This window comes from Durio zibethinus, chromosome 12 (genome assembly GCF_047325235.1).
Source record: "Durio zibethinus cultivar Kanyao isolate XHJ-2024 chromosome 12, ASM4732523v1, whole genome shotgun sequence".
In the NCBI taxonomy this organism is placed as follows: domain Eukaryota; kingdom Viridiplantae; phylum Streptophyta; class Magnoliopsida; order Malvales; family Malvaceae; genus Durio; species Durio zibethinus.
Window position 1 is genome coordinate 24,460,115 of NC_143173.1, and position 18,200 is coordinate 24,478,314.

An 18,200-nucleotide genomic window follows, 5' to 3' on the forward strand; every position below is an offset into this window, starting at 1 on the left:
ATCGTGTAGATATATTAAATTCATGCTAAAATAATATATTATTATCACATTAATAAAAACAAACATAAAAAAAATATAAATATAAAAATAATATATATATATATACATAAAAAAAATAAAATATCAAACTAAAAAAGAAAAAAAAAACAAACCTGATGCTATTGTCAAAAAATTCAAAAAGGTGCCAGAAAGTTCAAACTTCCTAGAAACAATTAACAAACCCAAAAAAAGGTCGTCATGGTATCCCTTTGACCATCGTTACTCCATCGAAAAACTAATAAAAAAATCTAAAAATATTAGGAGAAACCATAAAAAAAAATCTAAAAATTCAAACTTCTTAAAAAAAACCTCAAAAATTAAAAGTTCCCTAGAAACACAAAACAAATCACCAAATAACCAAAATCAAAACTCAAAAATTAATTTCCAACAAAATCCAAATTTCTTAAAACTATTCTCAACTTTTCAAAAGAATTCCCAACTGCTAAAAAAACCCCCAAACTCAAAATAATCCCTAAAATTCTCAAAAAAACCAACTCAAAACAAAGTTCAGAACATCAAAACCCAGAATCTAGAAATCCAAATTAGACGTTCCCTAAAATTAAAACCTAAAACTCGAAAGCTATTATTGCTTGGAATTTTTTTCTTTCATTTTCTGTGTCATTGATTTTCTGTGTCTTATAGGAATTTAATGCCTTTCCAAGTTGGAAACAGATCAAAAAAGGATTTTATTGTGATTATGTGATTTTATTTTGAGTTTCTTTTTTTACAAGATTTGGTCTTGCATGAATCAAGTCAAAATCCCTTGTTTTTTTTTTTTTTTTACTTTTTTGAGAAAAAAGTAAAATTAAATTAAAAAATTGAATAAAACCAAATTAAAATTAAAATTAAAAATTTTCTATTGGGCTCAAAGCTTCTCAATTGGGCCCAATTTATCGTCGAAAGCCTATTTTCGATCTCAAAAAAATTCTTTGCACAATTTTTGTGAAATAGGAATTGCACAAAGGCATAAATACCTATTACGTCCTAGCCTAAATTAATAAAAAAAAATCCTCCAAATAGAGGCATGTGGCTTTCAGAAAAGAAAAAAAAAACTTCAAATAACTCATTTAAATAGAGGCTCAACTATTTAAATTAAGAAATAGACTCTTCTATACAGAGGCTAAACAACTTTAGAATCTTTAAAAAAGAAATGTTAAAAGACATCCATTTTGCTTGAGTCTAGAAAAATTAAAAAATTTTTAGCTTGAAATCTAAAGATTCACAATTTGAAAATTCAATGGTTAACAAAACTGCAAAGATTCGTAAGCTTCTATAGACACTTTTTTCATCCAGGCTTATGTTTGATTTCTTTGTTATCAAACTTTTGAGACGTTTATTAGACCTTTCGAGCTTCGAATAGGCCTACCCTAGTTGGTATTTGGGTTTTGAGCATAGCAGAGAGCTTTATCTTGTTTGTGCTTTAAGCCCAATATATGGCTTATTCTGGTGTGGGCTATAGCTCAGTAAGTATTTTATTTTTATTTTGTTTATTTATTTTATAAAAACTAAACTTAAAAAAATAAAAAAGGAAATGAAATGTAATTAGAAAACTTTTGGAATCCAATCCAAAAATTAGGGTTTTGTGGTATTGGAAAACAAATCAGAATATTGACCATAATCGTATTAAGGCCTAAAATCAAGCTTTGATTACGATCAAATCTGTAGGTTCAATCTTAAATGAGGATCCCTAAAATTTCTATGAAAAAGCCTTATAAAGGATGCTAGGATGGACAAAAAGAAAGAAGAGGAAACATCATTCAAAAATCATAAAATAGTGCTTGTTTTGGCAGTAGGGTTTTTAAGGGATTTTTTAAAAAAGAATTTAAGAATTATGAAATTTAGTTTAGTTTAGGCAAGGGTTTGAAGGATTCCTAGAGCTTAAGTGAATTGATTTTGGCATTGTTTTGTAATTTTTTAGATTTTTTTGGAATTTTCAAATTGTGTTAAATTTTTTGATGACCTTTTTAGCAAAAAACCTAGTTATCGGTGGCTTTTTTAAAATTCGATGAAGAAGTCAATTGACATTCATTAACAAGCTAAAGAGAAGCAAAAGAAAAAATGAAAGAGAGAGAAAGAGGAAAAGGAAATTTAAAGGAAAAGACAATTTTTTTCTTTTATATTGCCATGACCCAACCCGTATCGTACTGCATAACCCGATGACCTGAGTTTCACTTGAGCCAAGTGAGTTTTTGAGTTAAGCCCCTAAGCCATGCCACAGCTAGCCACCTTTTATGCTTAGAGCTGAGTCGTACGCCTCAGCCACCTTTTGAGCTGACTTCAAGTATTTTTTTATTTTATATATTTATTTATTTATTCATCTATTATTTCAAAAAATATATTTTTTTATAAAAAAATATTTAAGTAAAAGCCTTACCAATACATTGGAAGGCAATCTTTTTTTTAAAAAATAAGGTTTTAGGAATATATTAAAAAATCTTATAATTTTATTTACTTCAAAAAATATAAAAATAAAAATCCTTACCAATAGATTGAGGGCTAATGTTTTTCAAAATAAGATTTTATCAATATATTGGAGAGCCTCATAATTTTTAAAAAATCAAGTTTTTTTTAAAAAATAAATTAATAAAGTAAGATTTCTTGTTTTAGTTTGTATAAAATCCTACCAATAGATTAGAGGATAATTTTCAACAAAAAGTCTTACCAAATAGATTTTAGGGCATTTTTTACTATAAACTCTGCTTATAAATATTTATTTATATATGCAAAATTAAATGAATCTAACGACAGAGCCTCTTTAAAGTTTGACAAATAGTCTCCTTAAAATTCATAAAGTGAGGAAATATTCTTAAATTATTACTAACATATCAAAGTAATTTAAGAAAAATTTTTAATATTAAATTATTTGATAAATTTTAAACGTGTTTTAAAGCTTGAAAATTTTAAAATTAGACTAGTACCATCTTTCGGATGGATGTTATGAGGTTGCTATAACTTTCTTCATGTATAACCGTACTCCCAGACCTAAATTTTGGTTTCATGAACTAAAATATATAATTTAAAGATACCTAAGTTAATCTTGAGACTTTTCTTTAAAAAAGACAGATTTTGTCAAGTAGCTAATGAGACCTTAACAAAAAAGATTTGTGGCAACCCCTAAAGTTTATGTCTAACGATAGGTCCATAGATCTATATGTTTTAAAATGTTCTACAACAAAAATTGAAATATTCCAAAACTCCAAGTTTCGCAAAAAAATTCACAAAGATTTCAAATTCGCTAAAGGTCAAGATTTGCAAAGATTGGCAAGAATTTCAAATTTCACAAAGATTTCAAAAGTTCATAAATGATTCAAGATTCTCAGAAGTTTTATATTCACAAAGATTCTAAGTTTTGCAAAGATTTCAGATTCACAAAATTTCAAGTTTCGCAGAGGTTCTAGATTTGTAAAGATTTTTAGATTAACAAAAATTTTCAAGTTCGCAAGAATGAAAAATTTGTAAGAAATTAAATTCATAAGAATTTTTATATTTGCAATAATTTCAATTTCGAAAGAACTCAAAGATTTGCAAGAGTTTGTAAAAGTTTTAGATCTGTAAGAATTGAATGATTTACAAAACTTTCAGATTCGCAATAATTTCAGGTTTGGAAGAAATTAAAGATTCGCAAAAGTTTTCCAAACTATAATTCACATACAAGATTCAAAAATTCACATTCAAAATATTTTTATTAATGATTCACATCCAAAATTTAAAACTTTATATTTGAAAAATTTAGGGATTCATATACAATATTTCAAGGTTCACAGTTAAAATTTAAAGATTTTTATTCAAAACATTTTTGGATTTCACATCCAAAGTTAAAAAAATTCTCATCCGAAAAATTTTGGGATTCACATTCAAAATTTCAAAAATTTACATTCAAAAAATTCATCACCAAAATTTTAAAAATCTCATTCAAAAAATTTTAGAGATTCATATCCAAAAGTAAAAGATTTTTCTTTGAAAAACTTAGAGATTCATAATGAAAAATTCAAAAATTTAAAAACTTTAATATTTCACAACCAAAATTTCAAAGATTCTCATTCGAAAAAATTTTAGGGTTTCACATCCAAAATTTCAAAGATTTCCATTCAAAAAATTCAAAGTTTCACATCCAAATTTTCAAATATTTACATTCGAAAAATTTTAAAGATTTACATCCAAAGTTTCAAAGGTTCTTTTTCAAAATTTTGTAGCTTTACATCCAAAATTTTAAAGATTCTTATTCGAATAGCTCTTTTAAACAAAGGCTCTATATTTAAAAAGTTTGAAAAGTTTTCCTTGTTAAAAAAAAAAATCTAATCATGAAAGATTTTTCTCATTCAAAGATTTAAAAGTAAAAAATTTTCTCCAATCAAAGTAAAAATTTTGTGTGCAGCAAATGTCATGATGCAAATGTCTTCTACATGTTGCAAATGTAATAATCCAAATTCTCACTAAATGACACAAATGCATGTCTTAAATAATAATGCAAATGTCATACTATAATTTAAATGTTTTCTACATGATGTAAATGCATGCCCTAATCATGATGCAAATGTAATTATCAAGGATTTAAATACAATGTAAACACTATGTATGGAATACAAATATCACTAAATCAATGTCATAAAATTTCAATTGTGGTAACAAGATTTTCAAGACTCTACCATCTCATATATTCATTCTCAACTTCTCAATATTAATAATTTCATAACAAATTTCATCATTCGATCCATATCATTTTTCTTATTTGGTCATAACTCACAAGTTATATTAAGCAATCCATCATTATATTCATCATTGAGTCATCTTATTTGCCTTTTTCAAACCATTTTCTCAAGCTTTTTTTACTTTTTTCATCTTAATTTCTTTCAAAAGAATGGAAAAAAACTTTTACGAACATTATCATTCATTTATTTATCATCATTTCAATTTATGACAAATATGATATATTTCTTCAATTCATTCAAGGGATGTAAACTTGGTAAAGAACAAGAAAAATTGGTATTTATTATAGAAAAGAAGTATGGTCAAGAACACTCAAAGACAAATAAAAGCAAAATGTTTTGATTGTTTAACTAGGGTATCAAAATTCAGAATAATGACTATTCAAATAATTTTGAACTACAAGTCAGAATTCTTTCTAAAAAACACATTCGATTGATATTTTTGATCTTTGAGCCAAACAACATTCATATTTTTGAGATTCTCAAATGAAATTATTTTTTCGAGTCTCTATTTTTGCTTAAACCGCCCTTTTAAGTTTTAAGTTTAAGTCTTTATTTTTTCTCAATTTTTTTTAGTATTTTTTAGCATTTTTTCTTTTTTCATCTTATTTTCTCATTTTTCTTTCCCTTTGACCATCATTGATACTTTGATCAAAATCTAAAACAATCTAATGACAAATCTACCTTAGTTCAATTCACGATTCTCCAATTTGAATATTCATATTTAATTAAAATTATCTTTTAATGGATGTAACATAGGTCAGAGTGAGAGATTATGAAAAAAAATAGATAAAAATATGTCTAAAACATATTTGAAGGGTAATTAACCGAAAGATAATTTCTTTTCATATAGAACACTTTGACATTTTACCCTATCAATTCTTCTTCTTTTTTTCTTTTGCATTTTTCATCATTTTTTAAAAAAATTTGAGTAGAAAAAGGCTTTGCCCTTAAAATCACAAAGGATCTTCACTTTTCTTTTTGTAAACAATGCTACTTAAACTTTGTCCTGAGTGTGGGGGGTGATCTTTTGTTAGGTTTTCTCAAAATAAATTTCAATAGGCTTAAATGGGATAGCAAAGACTAATTTTACTCTTTTTGTAAAAGGATAGAATAAATATGGCCATTTATCATTTCAAACATGAATATTCTTAATAGAGAACATTGATTAACTAAGAACAGACTTGTGAATGAACCATTGTAAAGATCATGTATTGCATCATTTCTAAAATTTTTTACCAAATTTATCTTTTTTCATTTAGCAGTCTCGATGAATTAATAATCTTAATTTACTAATCATATCATCATGAATGATGTTTTCAAAATTGAATCCTAAATTATTGTCATGACTATATGAACATTCATTATTTGAAATCAAAGAATGGATATGAAAAAAGATATGATAAGGTAAAAATATATAACGATGATTTACACGAAAGAGAAAATCTCGTGAAAATGCATTATATTTGCCATTTTTATTAAAATGATAAAAAATAAGATGTCAAGTACATAAAAAAAATACATATTATCAAGAAATCTTAAGATGATAAGTACTTTTAATTAGCCTTCCCAAAATTATACCTCTGGATGATTAGGCAAACAATCTTTATTGACATTCAATTCCCCTAATTCGTTAAAGCTTACCAAGCCTTCTTGGATCAAATTTTGTACCTTATGTTTGAAAGCATGGCATATTTCTATAGAGTGACTCACATTTTCATTATGGTAATTATATATGGCATTAATATTGTACTATTTGAAACATGGTGGCTTCAATGGTTCCAAAAGAATTGGAGATACTAAGTCATTTTTAACCAATTATGAGAATAACTTAGTATAAGTTATGGGGATATGATCAATTTATGCTCTCTCTTGATCGTCCTTGGATCTTTTCAAATCACTCATTTGATTGTTAGGCCTTGAAACTGGTATAATGATAAGATTAGACCCATATATAGGTGTTTAAAAAACTAGTTGATAAGGGCTTAGGTAGATGTTATTCATAGCTGGGTAATAAGGTTGGTGAGAAAATTGTGCAATATTATTAATTATAGGGTAATAAGTAAGATGAATATATGGTAGACATGGATCATAACGTTTGAATTATTACCTTCAAAACTTACTGCTTGGTTTTAGTGTTTTTTTCCTTAGGCAACCCATCTTTTTTAGTACTGTTCGTTTCTCTTTCTTCAAGTTTATCACTCTTGATGGTATTTTCAATAATCTTCTTTGAGATTACTATGTCAGTAAAGTTTTTTATTATATTTCATATCATCTTCTCATAATAAGATGCTTTAAAGGTGCTAACAAATAGGACAATTATTTTTTTCTTAGTTAGAAGAGGTTGAACTTAATTAGTTATATATCTCTATCATTAAGCATATGCTTTGAACGATTTTGTTGCCTTCTTCTCTATGTTTTGTAAAAAAAGATGATTAAGGGCTAAGTCAATGATGTGATAATATTGGTTGATAAATGCCCAAGTGAGCTCATTCCAAGCGTAGATGTGAGTTTGATCTAGCTAAATACATTGCCTTACAGTTGAGCCAATAAAGCCATCATGGAATACATGCATAAATAGCTTTTTATTACTGGTGTAGGCAATCATTTTTCAACAATACATGATGACATGAGTTATTGGACACTTAGTATCATTGTACTTTTCAAACTTTAAAATTTTAAAATTTACAAAAATCACAATATCTGGGACTAAACAAAGGTCGGTAGCATCTATAGAGCCATAAAAAGGATCCTTTCAATAATTTATAACCTCTAATCGAGCATGTTTATCTTGTAATCAACTTTTGAATCTTTTAAAGCTTTAACCATTTTTAATTTCACTTTTGAGATGTCTAAATTAGGAATTGGACTAGGTTAACTGCCTTTTTAGTAAAGATAGGGTTGTTGTAGCTTTGAACCTTCCTTTTACTGGGTGTAGGTGATATTTTTGAGTAAGTATAGCCTATCAAAAATGTAAACTATTATGATGGAAAGATTTGAGTGGATTGGGCCTGACATGGGCCATAACCTGAAGGATAAAAAAAATTAACAACATCATGTGAAACATCTTATTCTATCATCTTTCATTTATTCAACTTACCTAATGCCTCAATGATTTTGCTCAGCTCTTCCTTAATCTCCTTTTAGGCATTTTTTAATTTCTCAACACGACTTGCATTATCTTATTCTATTCTTCTAGTTTGAGCTTAAGTATTATACAAATAGTGAATGAGTCAAGCTATCCTTAAACCTTGATTTACCATAATTATGGTACATATTTAGAGTGATATTTATGAAACCATCCAATTATGCATAAGATTAAATGTAAAAATGCATGAATGTAATAAGAAGGATTTAAGAATGTAATAAGAAGGATTTAATGATGTAAATGCATGCATATACAATAAAAGAAAAAAGTTAGTAAACATGATATATATATAAAGAATAATATATACAAAAAATAACATAAAAGGGTTAGTATGTAAATAATATATACAAAAAGAAATATAAATTTACACACAGAATAAATGTCCTATCATGTGTCATATTGAGGATTTTCTAGCATAAGAGAAGACATGGCTTTAACTTAGGTTCAAACCTTTAGAGTTTATTTACATGCTAGGTTCAAAAGTTCGACAATCTAAAGGTTCTCAAATGATTTTTTACATCATTATCTATTATAGACTAGTAAGGCACCTTAATCTTCACCCATTATTGACTATAAAACGAAAATGGTTCGATTTGAGTGAGAGTTTATTGTTAGCTTATGCGAAGACATGAAATCTTATGAAGGCGTATGTACTTTACTTCGTCCTATGGGATAGAACTCGAGCGTAAAACTCGTGTTATACATGTGCAAATGAATAACAAATATATAAAATGAATAAATAAATAAATAAAATACAAACAAGGAGAGAAATTCTTCAATTTATTATGTTAGGCTTGGATAATAGAAAATCATTTACTGTCTGATTCTTAATCTTCTCAGTCGAGTCACCAAACTGTAAAAAATATAGATCCGTAAACCTACCGTTAGATATAGACTTTAGGAGTTGTCACCATTTTTTTTTGTTTAGATGTGATTAGTTACTTGACTAAATTTGTCTCACCTTAAAGAGAGATCCAAAACTTGATTTGGGCATTTTTAAAGGATAGATTATATTCTACAAAATTGGATTTTAGATTTGAGAGTACGGTTGTGCAGTAAAGGTGCTTTCACTATACCTATCAAAAGATGGTACCAATTTGATTTCAAATTATCTAAGCTATGAAATCTCTTTGTAATTTTATCAAATAATTTAATTATTAAAAATTGATCTTAAATTATTCTAATAGTTTCTAATAATTTAAGATAATTTTTTCACCTCAAGAGTATTTATAGAGACTAGTGTCTCAAGTTAAAGATGCTCTGTCATAAGATTTATTAAAATTTTTTGTAAAAAATTTTTATTTGTGAAAACAATTTATTCTAAAAAACATCTTTCAATCTGTTGATAAGATTTTTTGTCAAAAATTATCCTCTAATCTATTAGTATGATTTTTTTTTAAAACATATATTTTTAAGAAATTCATTAAGCTTTCCACTAATTTGTGAAGACTTAATTCAAAATTTAAATCTTACAATAGTTTGGTAAAATTAAAAAATATTTTTTTTTTTAATTTTTTGTAAAATTTGAAAGAAAAAAAGAAATTAAAATAAACAAAAATTATCATGCAAAGCAATTATGCAATATATTTAATAAATCATGCAATAAGTATAAAAACATGCAATTAGATATTTAAAAAAATCATGTAAATATATTAAACTCATGTTAAGATAAATACTAAAAAAATTCATGCAAAGATAAACTAATTTTCCTATTTTCTCATCTCATTAATTCAAACAAATATAACAAAAACATAAATATAAAAATAATATATATAAAAAAATAAAACAAAAATTTTTTTGTAAAAAATTTTTATTTGTGAAAACAATTTATTTTCAAAAACATCTTTCAATCTGTTGATAAGATTTTCTGTCAAGAATTATCCTCTAATCTATTAGTAAGATTTTTTTTAAAACATATATTTTAAAGAAATTCATTAAGTCTTCCACTAATTTGGGAAGACTTAATTCAAAATTTAAATCTTACAATGGTTTAGTAGAATTAAAAAACATATTTTTTTAATTTTTTGTAAAACTTGAAAGAAAAAAAGAAATTAAAATAAACAAAAATTATCATGCAAAGCAATTATGCAATATATTTAATAAATCATGCAATAAGTATAAAAATATGCAATTAGATATTTAAAAAAATCATGTAAATATATTAAACTCCTGTTAAGATAAATACTAAAAAAATTCATGCAAAGATAAACTAATTTTCCTATTTTCTCATCACATTAATTCAAACAAATATAACAAAAACATAAATATAAAAATAATATATATAAAAAAATAAAACAAAAAATTTTAAAAAATAAACCAAAAAATAAAAAAATGGATAAACCTACTAAATTAGAAGATCGTAGACAGGTGACGCGTAGATTCTATTTGGGTTCACGTGAATTTTGGTTCTAAAACGATGCTACACAATCTAATAATTTTTTAATCAATAATGTCTTTTAACACATCAAACTGCTTTTCTCTTTACACTTGATCACTAGTGTTGGCATCATATTTTCATTGGGAAATTTTTTTTGAAAAAGAAAAATTAAAACCCTATTTAAAGATTTAAACATATATATTAATTATTAAATCAAATATCCGAATATATACATATTTTTTCATAATTTGAAGATATAAATGAGCTCAACATTAATGTTAACCCAAATTAACATTAGAATTATTAAGGGTTGAATGCTTATAATTAAATAGGTTTCAAATTAGATGAAACTCAATTAATATTTAGATGTGTATAAGCAATATAGAGCATTACAAAATTTGTTTTAAGAATTTTATTGTATCATAGAAACATAGTAGATAAATCCACATGTTAATTTCGTTAATATGTTTAAGGTCAAATTTTTCTTTAAAAAAAGCCGACCGCTGGCCTTGTGTTTTTAACCAGTGTTTTTCTTTAGTAGACTAACCAGGGTCAAGTAGTTGAATACATGTAGTCCACAAATAACATCACGCGACGGCTTTAGTACGTCATCATCGACATCATAATCATCTAATAATAATAATAATAATAATAATAATATTATTATTATTATTATTATTATTATTATTATTATTATTAAATACTCTTTTTATATGGATAATAATGATATGCCCAATTTGACGACCACCGTTTAGATTCAAAGTCTTACTGTACATAGATTTAGGTTATATTTTATATTAATAATTTTTAATTATATTTCAATTTGTTAAATGGTTTAATAATTTTTTTATATATAAATATAATATTTAATTATGATTATAATTTTATAAAAAAAAAGAGAATACCTTTTTTACTATGGTAATACCCTGTAGATGTTAATTGAAAATTTTACATTTTTTAATAATATCTTTATGTATAATATATTTCACAATTAATTTCCTGCCATTGAAATTTTTTATAAAAAAAATTAATATACGTAAAATTATACAATAAACTATGTAAAGATTTAAATAAAGTAAAATGCAAATCAATCTATGTTACAAATTTTCAGTCAATCCAACATTCAATATTGTGAATTTTTTGTCCAAACATAATTTGATCATTGATATTGGACAATTTACAGGTTGGGATTTGGCTGAACTCCTTTTGATCTATCAACTGGAGGTCCATTTCACGGTCAGATGAAGTTTCATCTCATTTAAAAATTAATCAACGGCTACGACACATACATGCCACCAAGAAACCCCATTTGCTCTAATGTTACTGTCTTTAACAAAGATTTCCGAATAATGAGCTAAGTTAGTTGCATAATGTTTCAAATGTAACCTTTGATTTTACATTATTCCACCGTTACGGTTTGAATAGGGGTGTAGTTAAAGGACAGGCATGGGCCATAACTCTTCTAAAAAAAATTTTAACACCCATATATATGTATAGTACTTTTTCTCATGAAACTTATTATTTGATTTTTTTTTTCTGTTGAATTTACTATTTGACCCCTCTTTCTCCACTTCGTCTCAAGGTTTGAATGCAAACTAGAGATAAATCAAATCTGTTTGATTGTACTTAGATTTGAATTTGATCAGATATTCTTTGTTTTTTGAATCATTTGTTGGGCTATAAGTATAGAGACACAGCTTTAATTCAATGAATTTGTAAGTTGTTTGGATTTTTGAATTATGTCTCTATTCAATTTATAAGCGTTTTTGGTAAAAGTAAACCCAAAGGCATTATACTCGTGCTATTGATGTTGTGTATGTTTAACAAGCAACTTTTCCTGTTACGAACCTGTCTAAGTTCATGGTTCCGTCGGAGATGAGTCATTCAATTTTCTCAGCAAATTTGAAAATTACTTGAGCACTAGTTTGATCTCAATACATCCAAACATTCCTAGGTCATATTTGATGTATAAGTTGATTGATAAGATATGATGATAATTATCTTATATTATGTTTGATTTGTATCTAAAAAAATAAATAAGATTACGAGAATTAATCATTCTCTTAGTATAAGATCATTCAATGCACTCAAAGTAAAAATGATTATTTTTAATTTATATGATTAAATTTATATACCTATTATACCTTTAAAAATTAAATATAATTTAATTTAAATTATATAAATTATATAAATTTTAAGAAAAAATAATTTTGACCAATATATAAATTATCTTATTCAAATCCTTAAATACATCAAATATAAGATAAGAAAAAATTATTTAATCTAATTCTATTTATAATATTATCGTATTTTATTATATTATAATTTTATGTATCAAACATATCTCCAAATGCATTCTCACAAATTCATAATCAAACACAAACTCACAAGCACCAAATAGTCACATCAAATGAACACTCACACACTCAAATCTATAAGCGTTACAATTTACTTATATTTTTCTCTCATATCTAAATTCACTAGTTTATCTATCAAGAATATTTTTTCTCTTTAAATTTTTGTTTAACATGTATTTTATACAAAGCAAATAAACTTGATCATCAAACAAATTCTTCGGACCAATAAAAAAATCTATCTAAACCTATTTGAGTCATAATTTTAGGAAAAAAAATATTTAATTGATAATAATTAATAGATTGAAACGACTCATTTATATTTAAAAGTGAATAAAATACACAAATAGTCACTCAATTTTATCATAATTTTAAAATGGTAACTATAGTATTAATTTTTTTCATTTTAATTACATAAATTTGAGTAGACATTTATTTTGGTCATAAAGTCATTAGTCTCTGTGATGATGTGGCACTCGTCAGATGTCAAGTGCTTCGTGGCACTGCCACTTCATCTAACAAGCTACATAGTATCATTGACATGGCATCTTGAATTTTGGGAATTAAAAATAAAAATAAATTACATTTTGATAATTTAATTCTTTACAAATTTCTATTCTAGTCACTCAACTTTGAAAATTTTATAATTTGGTCACTAACAAATAGGTCCTCAAATTTTAAAAAAATAAAAATAAGCATTTTATATTTTTTGTGGCATAGAATTAAATTATAATTTATTTTATTTATTATAATTGTACAATTTAAATTTGAAAAAATGGATGAATATTATTCATTTGCCAATTTTACTAAAATAGAATTACTCTAAATCTTTGTGATTCAACCCATTTAAATAAATTCAAGTATGTATTTCATATTTCATAATGTCAAAATTTCTGCAATGAAAGTTCATAATTTTAATTTCATACAATAAAATATTAAAGGAAATATAGATAAGATAAATTTGTTGTAACTACAATTTTGACATTATGAAATATAAAATTTATTAATATTTTGATCACTAACTTTTGTAAAATTTATTAATATTTTGATTGTTATTGTTAATGGTTTATTGTTAGTGTGAATTTATAATAATTTGATTATCAATGTTTATGAAATTCATTATAATAAATTATTTTATTATTTATATTACCTATTGAATTATATTGTGATAATGCTCAAATAAGTCATTGAATTTTTATAAAAAAATAGAAATAAACATTTAATATTTTTATTGCATGAAATTAAAACTTTTTTTTTATTACAATGTTACTATTTAAATTTGAAAAATAGATGCATAATAATTAATTGTCAAAATTACTAAACTATTTACTTTAAGTATTTGGCATTCAATTAATCTAAATAAATTCTAGTAACTATTTTAAATTCTTACAATTTTATCACAAATGTTTGTGAAATTATTAATATTTGGATGTCACCCTCAATGCAATTTTATAATGATTTAATCACCAACGGTTTGTAAAATTTAATATAATAAATAATTTATTTTATTTTATTTTGTTATATATATATTTTAATATTTTTATTACATGAAATTAAAACTAAACCTTCATATTATGAAATATGAAATATTTACTTAAGTTTATTTGGATGAGTTGAATAATAAAAATTTAAAACAACATTATTTTAATAATTTTGCAACTAATAAAATAAAAAATTTAAATTTAAATTGTATAATTATAATAAAATAAAAAATTAATAAAGTAATTCTATGTAATAAAAATGTCAAATACTTATTAAAAGTTTTTTTAATTTTTAAAACTTATTTATTAGTTACAAATTATAAATTTTTAAATTTGAATGACTAAAATAAAAATTATTAAAAAGTTAAATGATTGAAATTTATTTATTTTTTTAAAATTTTATTATGGTACATCAATAGTATTATGTGACCTATCAAGTGATGCGTTATCACGATAATAATAGCATTATCACATCAACATGCTATTAGTTATTAACGATTCAGTGATCAAAATAAATGCTTATTATTTAAATTTAAATAATTAAATTAAAAAAATTAATATTTTAATGTGACCATTTTAAAATGATCCCTAAAATGGGATGTCTATACGAGTGTGTCACCTTTTTAAACAAAATTCTAGATTTGAAATTTCTTCACAATTATTAAAAAATGAGATTAAATAGTAGTTATATTTCTCGATGCTTTTCAGTGCCACACGTAGACGTCGTTTTTTCATGGGGGATACTTTTCAACAAATCTTTTGCATTAGATTCGCTTATCTTCTTGTTATAACGACACTTTTCATGCTTTAGTAGTTCATGTGGTTCCAAATTAGAGACAACTTCGGGAGGATCTGTCCTTTTATCAGTAACCTAACTAGACTTTGCCTTGCCCACTACCGAAACCAAACTCGACAATTTTCATACGGGTTTGCAACTGCATATGCCTCGCGAGAAGCCATTTTTTAGAGCCACGTGAAACTGCAAAGGACAATAAGACAACGGTCAAAACCTGTTTTTGTCTTTTTTTTTCCCATTACATTACACAAATATATGTAGGTCAAAAGTTTTGTCCCTGACCGACATATGGAACTATCAGCTTCATTTTATGCCGGAAAAGTTAAGACTCATAAACTGTGTTTTCCTTTTTTTTTTTTTCTTTTATTATGAGAAAATTTTGACAATAAATAAATATATGATTTTAGTTTCAAAATTAAGAAAAAAGATTCTCAAAGGAGTTAAGGGCAATTTTAAAAGACATTTATTTGCTCTCAATCGCATTCACAACATAAGTTTTCTGTAATTTATCCATATTTTAATCACTTTCTGAATGTTTTTTCTTTCAGTTAGCAATTTTTTCTTCTTTTCCTTTTGAAATCTACAAATGGTTAATTACTATTCATTAAACTTTCCATTGTTTGTCGAGCACTTCTTGATTTTCCTATGTCAAATAATTATATATTTAATGCTTGGTGCTCTGTCTTTAAATGGTGGGGCTTGGTTTGGGTCATTCCAGTTAACAACTTTATATTCCAATGTGAATGCGTTCCGTTTGGTAGAGTCATGAAGGACAGATGGCTATCAGTTTGTGGGGCTACATTTTGGCTGAAATCCTTGATCTTATGAAATTAAGGGCCATGAGTTGGGTGAAAGCCATTCAGGGTCTGTTTAAACCTCGCATGGGAATAACTCGGATTAATCCTGTTTGGAATGTAATTCTGAAATTTAACGTAGATGGATCATCAAGAGAGCTGGATATGGCGGAGTTCTGAGAAATAATGCAGGTGTTGTTCTTGGTCTCTTTTATGGACTGCTTGGCTGAGGTTTTGGCTATCAATACTGCTTTAAACACATTTTCAATGTCTCCTTTTACCAGAAATCATGAGCTTATTGTTGAAACAGATTCAAAGAATGCCATTGCGTGGGTGTGTGATTCAGAGATATAATAAGGCCGTGGGAAGACTGGGCTATCTTCAATGAAATTGACAAACTATGATAAGAAATAGGGAATGTAACTTTTTCTCTTTCTTACAGAGAGGCGAATAGTTTTGCTGACTCATTGGCAAAAATGGGGATGGATCGTAATGATTTTTTTGTTGCTTGGTTCTAGAGGTGGTGAAATCTGTATTTTTGTTTTATTTTTGGCTGCTAACCTCTTTTAGGCTTTGCTGTTGTAAACTTTGTTTATGGGACTCGTATCTTTTATGACTGATTTTTTTAAAAAATCTAACCTTTGGATGAGAAAAAGAAAAAAAAGAAAATTTTCTCTTTTTGCATATAAAAAACAAAATTTTGCACATTTTTTTAGCAAACATGGTTAAAAAAAATGAATTTGAAGTTCAATTGCGTCATTTTCTTTAAAGATGATTTGCTTTGTTGCTTGCACGATGATCTTATAAAAATGTCCAAATCCCAGATCTGTATAGTGTAAAACGAATAATCGCTCTTGTACGTTGGGGGTTAATTTTCGCAAGTACTTTGTAAGATTCATAAAATTAGCATTAGCATTAATAATTTAGAAGTGTTCCAGGGTTTCTTGATATGGTAAACGCAAGTAGAAAAAGCATGTGGATGTTGTCGCAAAAAAAAAACTATCTTTGTCCAGAGAAATAGACTATGGAATATTTTTCCCCCACATGAATCATATTTGGATTCTCCCCAGTACCAACCTGGAGAGTGTTAAAAAGAAATAATAAAATCGACAATGAAACACGATTTTCATGCATTTCCTTTCTCCTATTTAATCATTCTTTACTTCCCTTATTTTTATCAGTTAGTCGTCGTTCTTGTTCATTATTATAAAGCACATTCCCTCTCTAGCTAGTTTTTAACTCTGTCTCTCTCTCTCTCTCTCTCTCTCTCTCTCTCTTTTCTCCATCAATGAGACAGAGGGAAGACCAGCAATCGGTTTTAAGCTCAAAAAGCCACGAAAGTCCATGTTCGTCATCGCGGCCTGAACTAGGCAGTTCATCAGGGCAAGTTGAAGCACAATCCCAGAAGCGAAAAGCTGGAAGGAAGAAGTTTCAAGAGACTCGACACCCCGTATACAAAGGCGTTAGGAGGAGGAATGGCAAGTGGGTTAGCGAGCTGCGAGAGCCTAACAAGCAGTCCCGAATCTGGCTGGGGACATTCTTGAGCCCAGGCATGGCTGCTAGGGCTTATGATGCAGCGGCCTTGGCTCTCAAGGGAGATTCTGCTTCCTTAAACTTTCCCGAGTCTGCATATACATTACCACGTGCTAGGTCATCCTCCATAAGGGATATTCAATGTGCTGCTATGGAGGCTGCGGAGGCGTTTGGTGATATCAAAACGTCATCAGCTTCGCCTTCATTGTTGTCGTCTCTGCCGCCATTGCCATGCTTGGAGAACTTGGGTAATGTTGAAGGGAGTTCGAAGATGTTGTTTATGGATGAAGAAGAGGTGTTTAACATGCCAGGGATACTTGACAGTATGGCAGAAGGGTTGATACTAACACCACCAGCTATACAAAAAGGGTACTATCAAGATGATGTTGTAGATGATTATGTGGAATTTACTCTGTGGGGTAATTAAGGCCTCGTTTAACATTTCTGTTAGCAATGGAAAAAATTCAATTTGAAAAAATGTGTTTGAAAAGTACTGTAAAAATATTGCTGTGAAAAATTATAATTTAAGATTTTTAAGTGTTGGACATTGATATGAAAATTTGCTGTAAAAAATTAAAATATTTAAAGAGGACATGATATTGGAAACAAAAAAATATGTTATTTTTTTCAAAAATAAATAATGGAATTAGTATTTGGTCATTTTATCTCTAAATCATAAATTTCAAATTACAACTGTAATTTTCAATAAGTTTTTCGGTTGGCTTATTTTTAATTATTAAAAAAAACTTTTAACTATAATGTATTTAGCATTATTTTTGTGTTCAAAAGCTAATTTTCCGAAGCCAAATGCTAAACAATAACTAAGTTGTTCGATATATAAGCAAAATATCAGTTACATAAATATATCGTTATCAAAATGATAAATACATTATTTTAACTTGAACAAGAGAGACTTACATTCTTTTTTTTTGTCAAATTTTACAGAATATTTTATCTGTAAAGTCTTCAAAT

At 26.5% G+C, this 18,200-nt stretch overlaps 1 protein-coding gene across 1 annotated transcript; it reads left to right on the plus strand.

Annotated features, from left to right (window-relative positions):
* The first annotated feature begins 16,712 nt into the window (after positions 1-16,712).
* Positions 16,713-17,655, plus strand: LOC111297806 (ethylene-responsive transcription factor ERF024-like). The gene has a single exon (XM_022892420.2). The coding sequence runs from the start codon at positions 16,984-16,986 to the stop codon at positions 17,653-17,655; it is 672 nt and encodes a 223-aa protein (XP_022748155.1). The 5' UTR covers positions 16,713-16,983.
* Positions 17,656-18,200: the final 545 nt, after the last annotated feature.

Excerpts from the sequence above, each read along its gene's own strand:
- LOC111297806 (XM_022892420.2), top strand. The coding sequence starts at position 16,984 with ATGAGACAGAGGGAAGACCAGCAATCGGTTTTAAGCTCAAAAAGCCAC.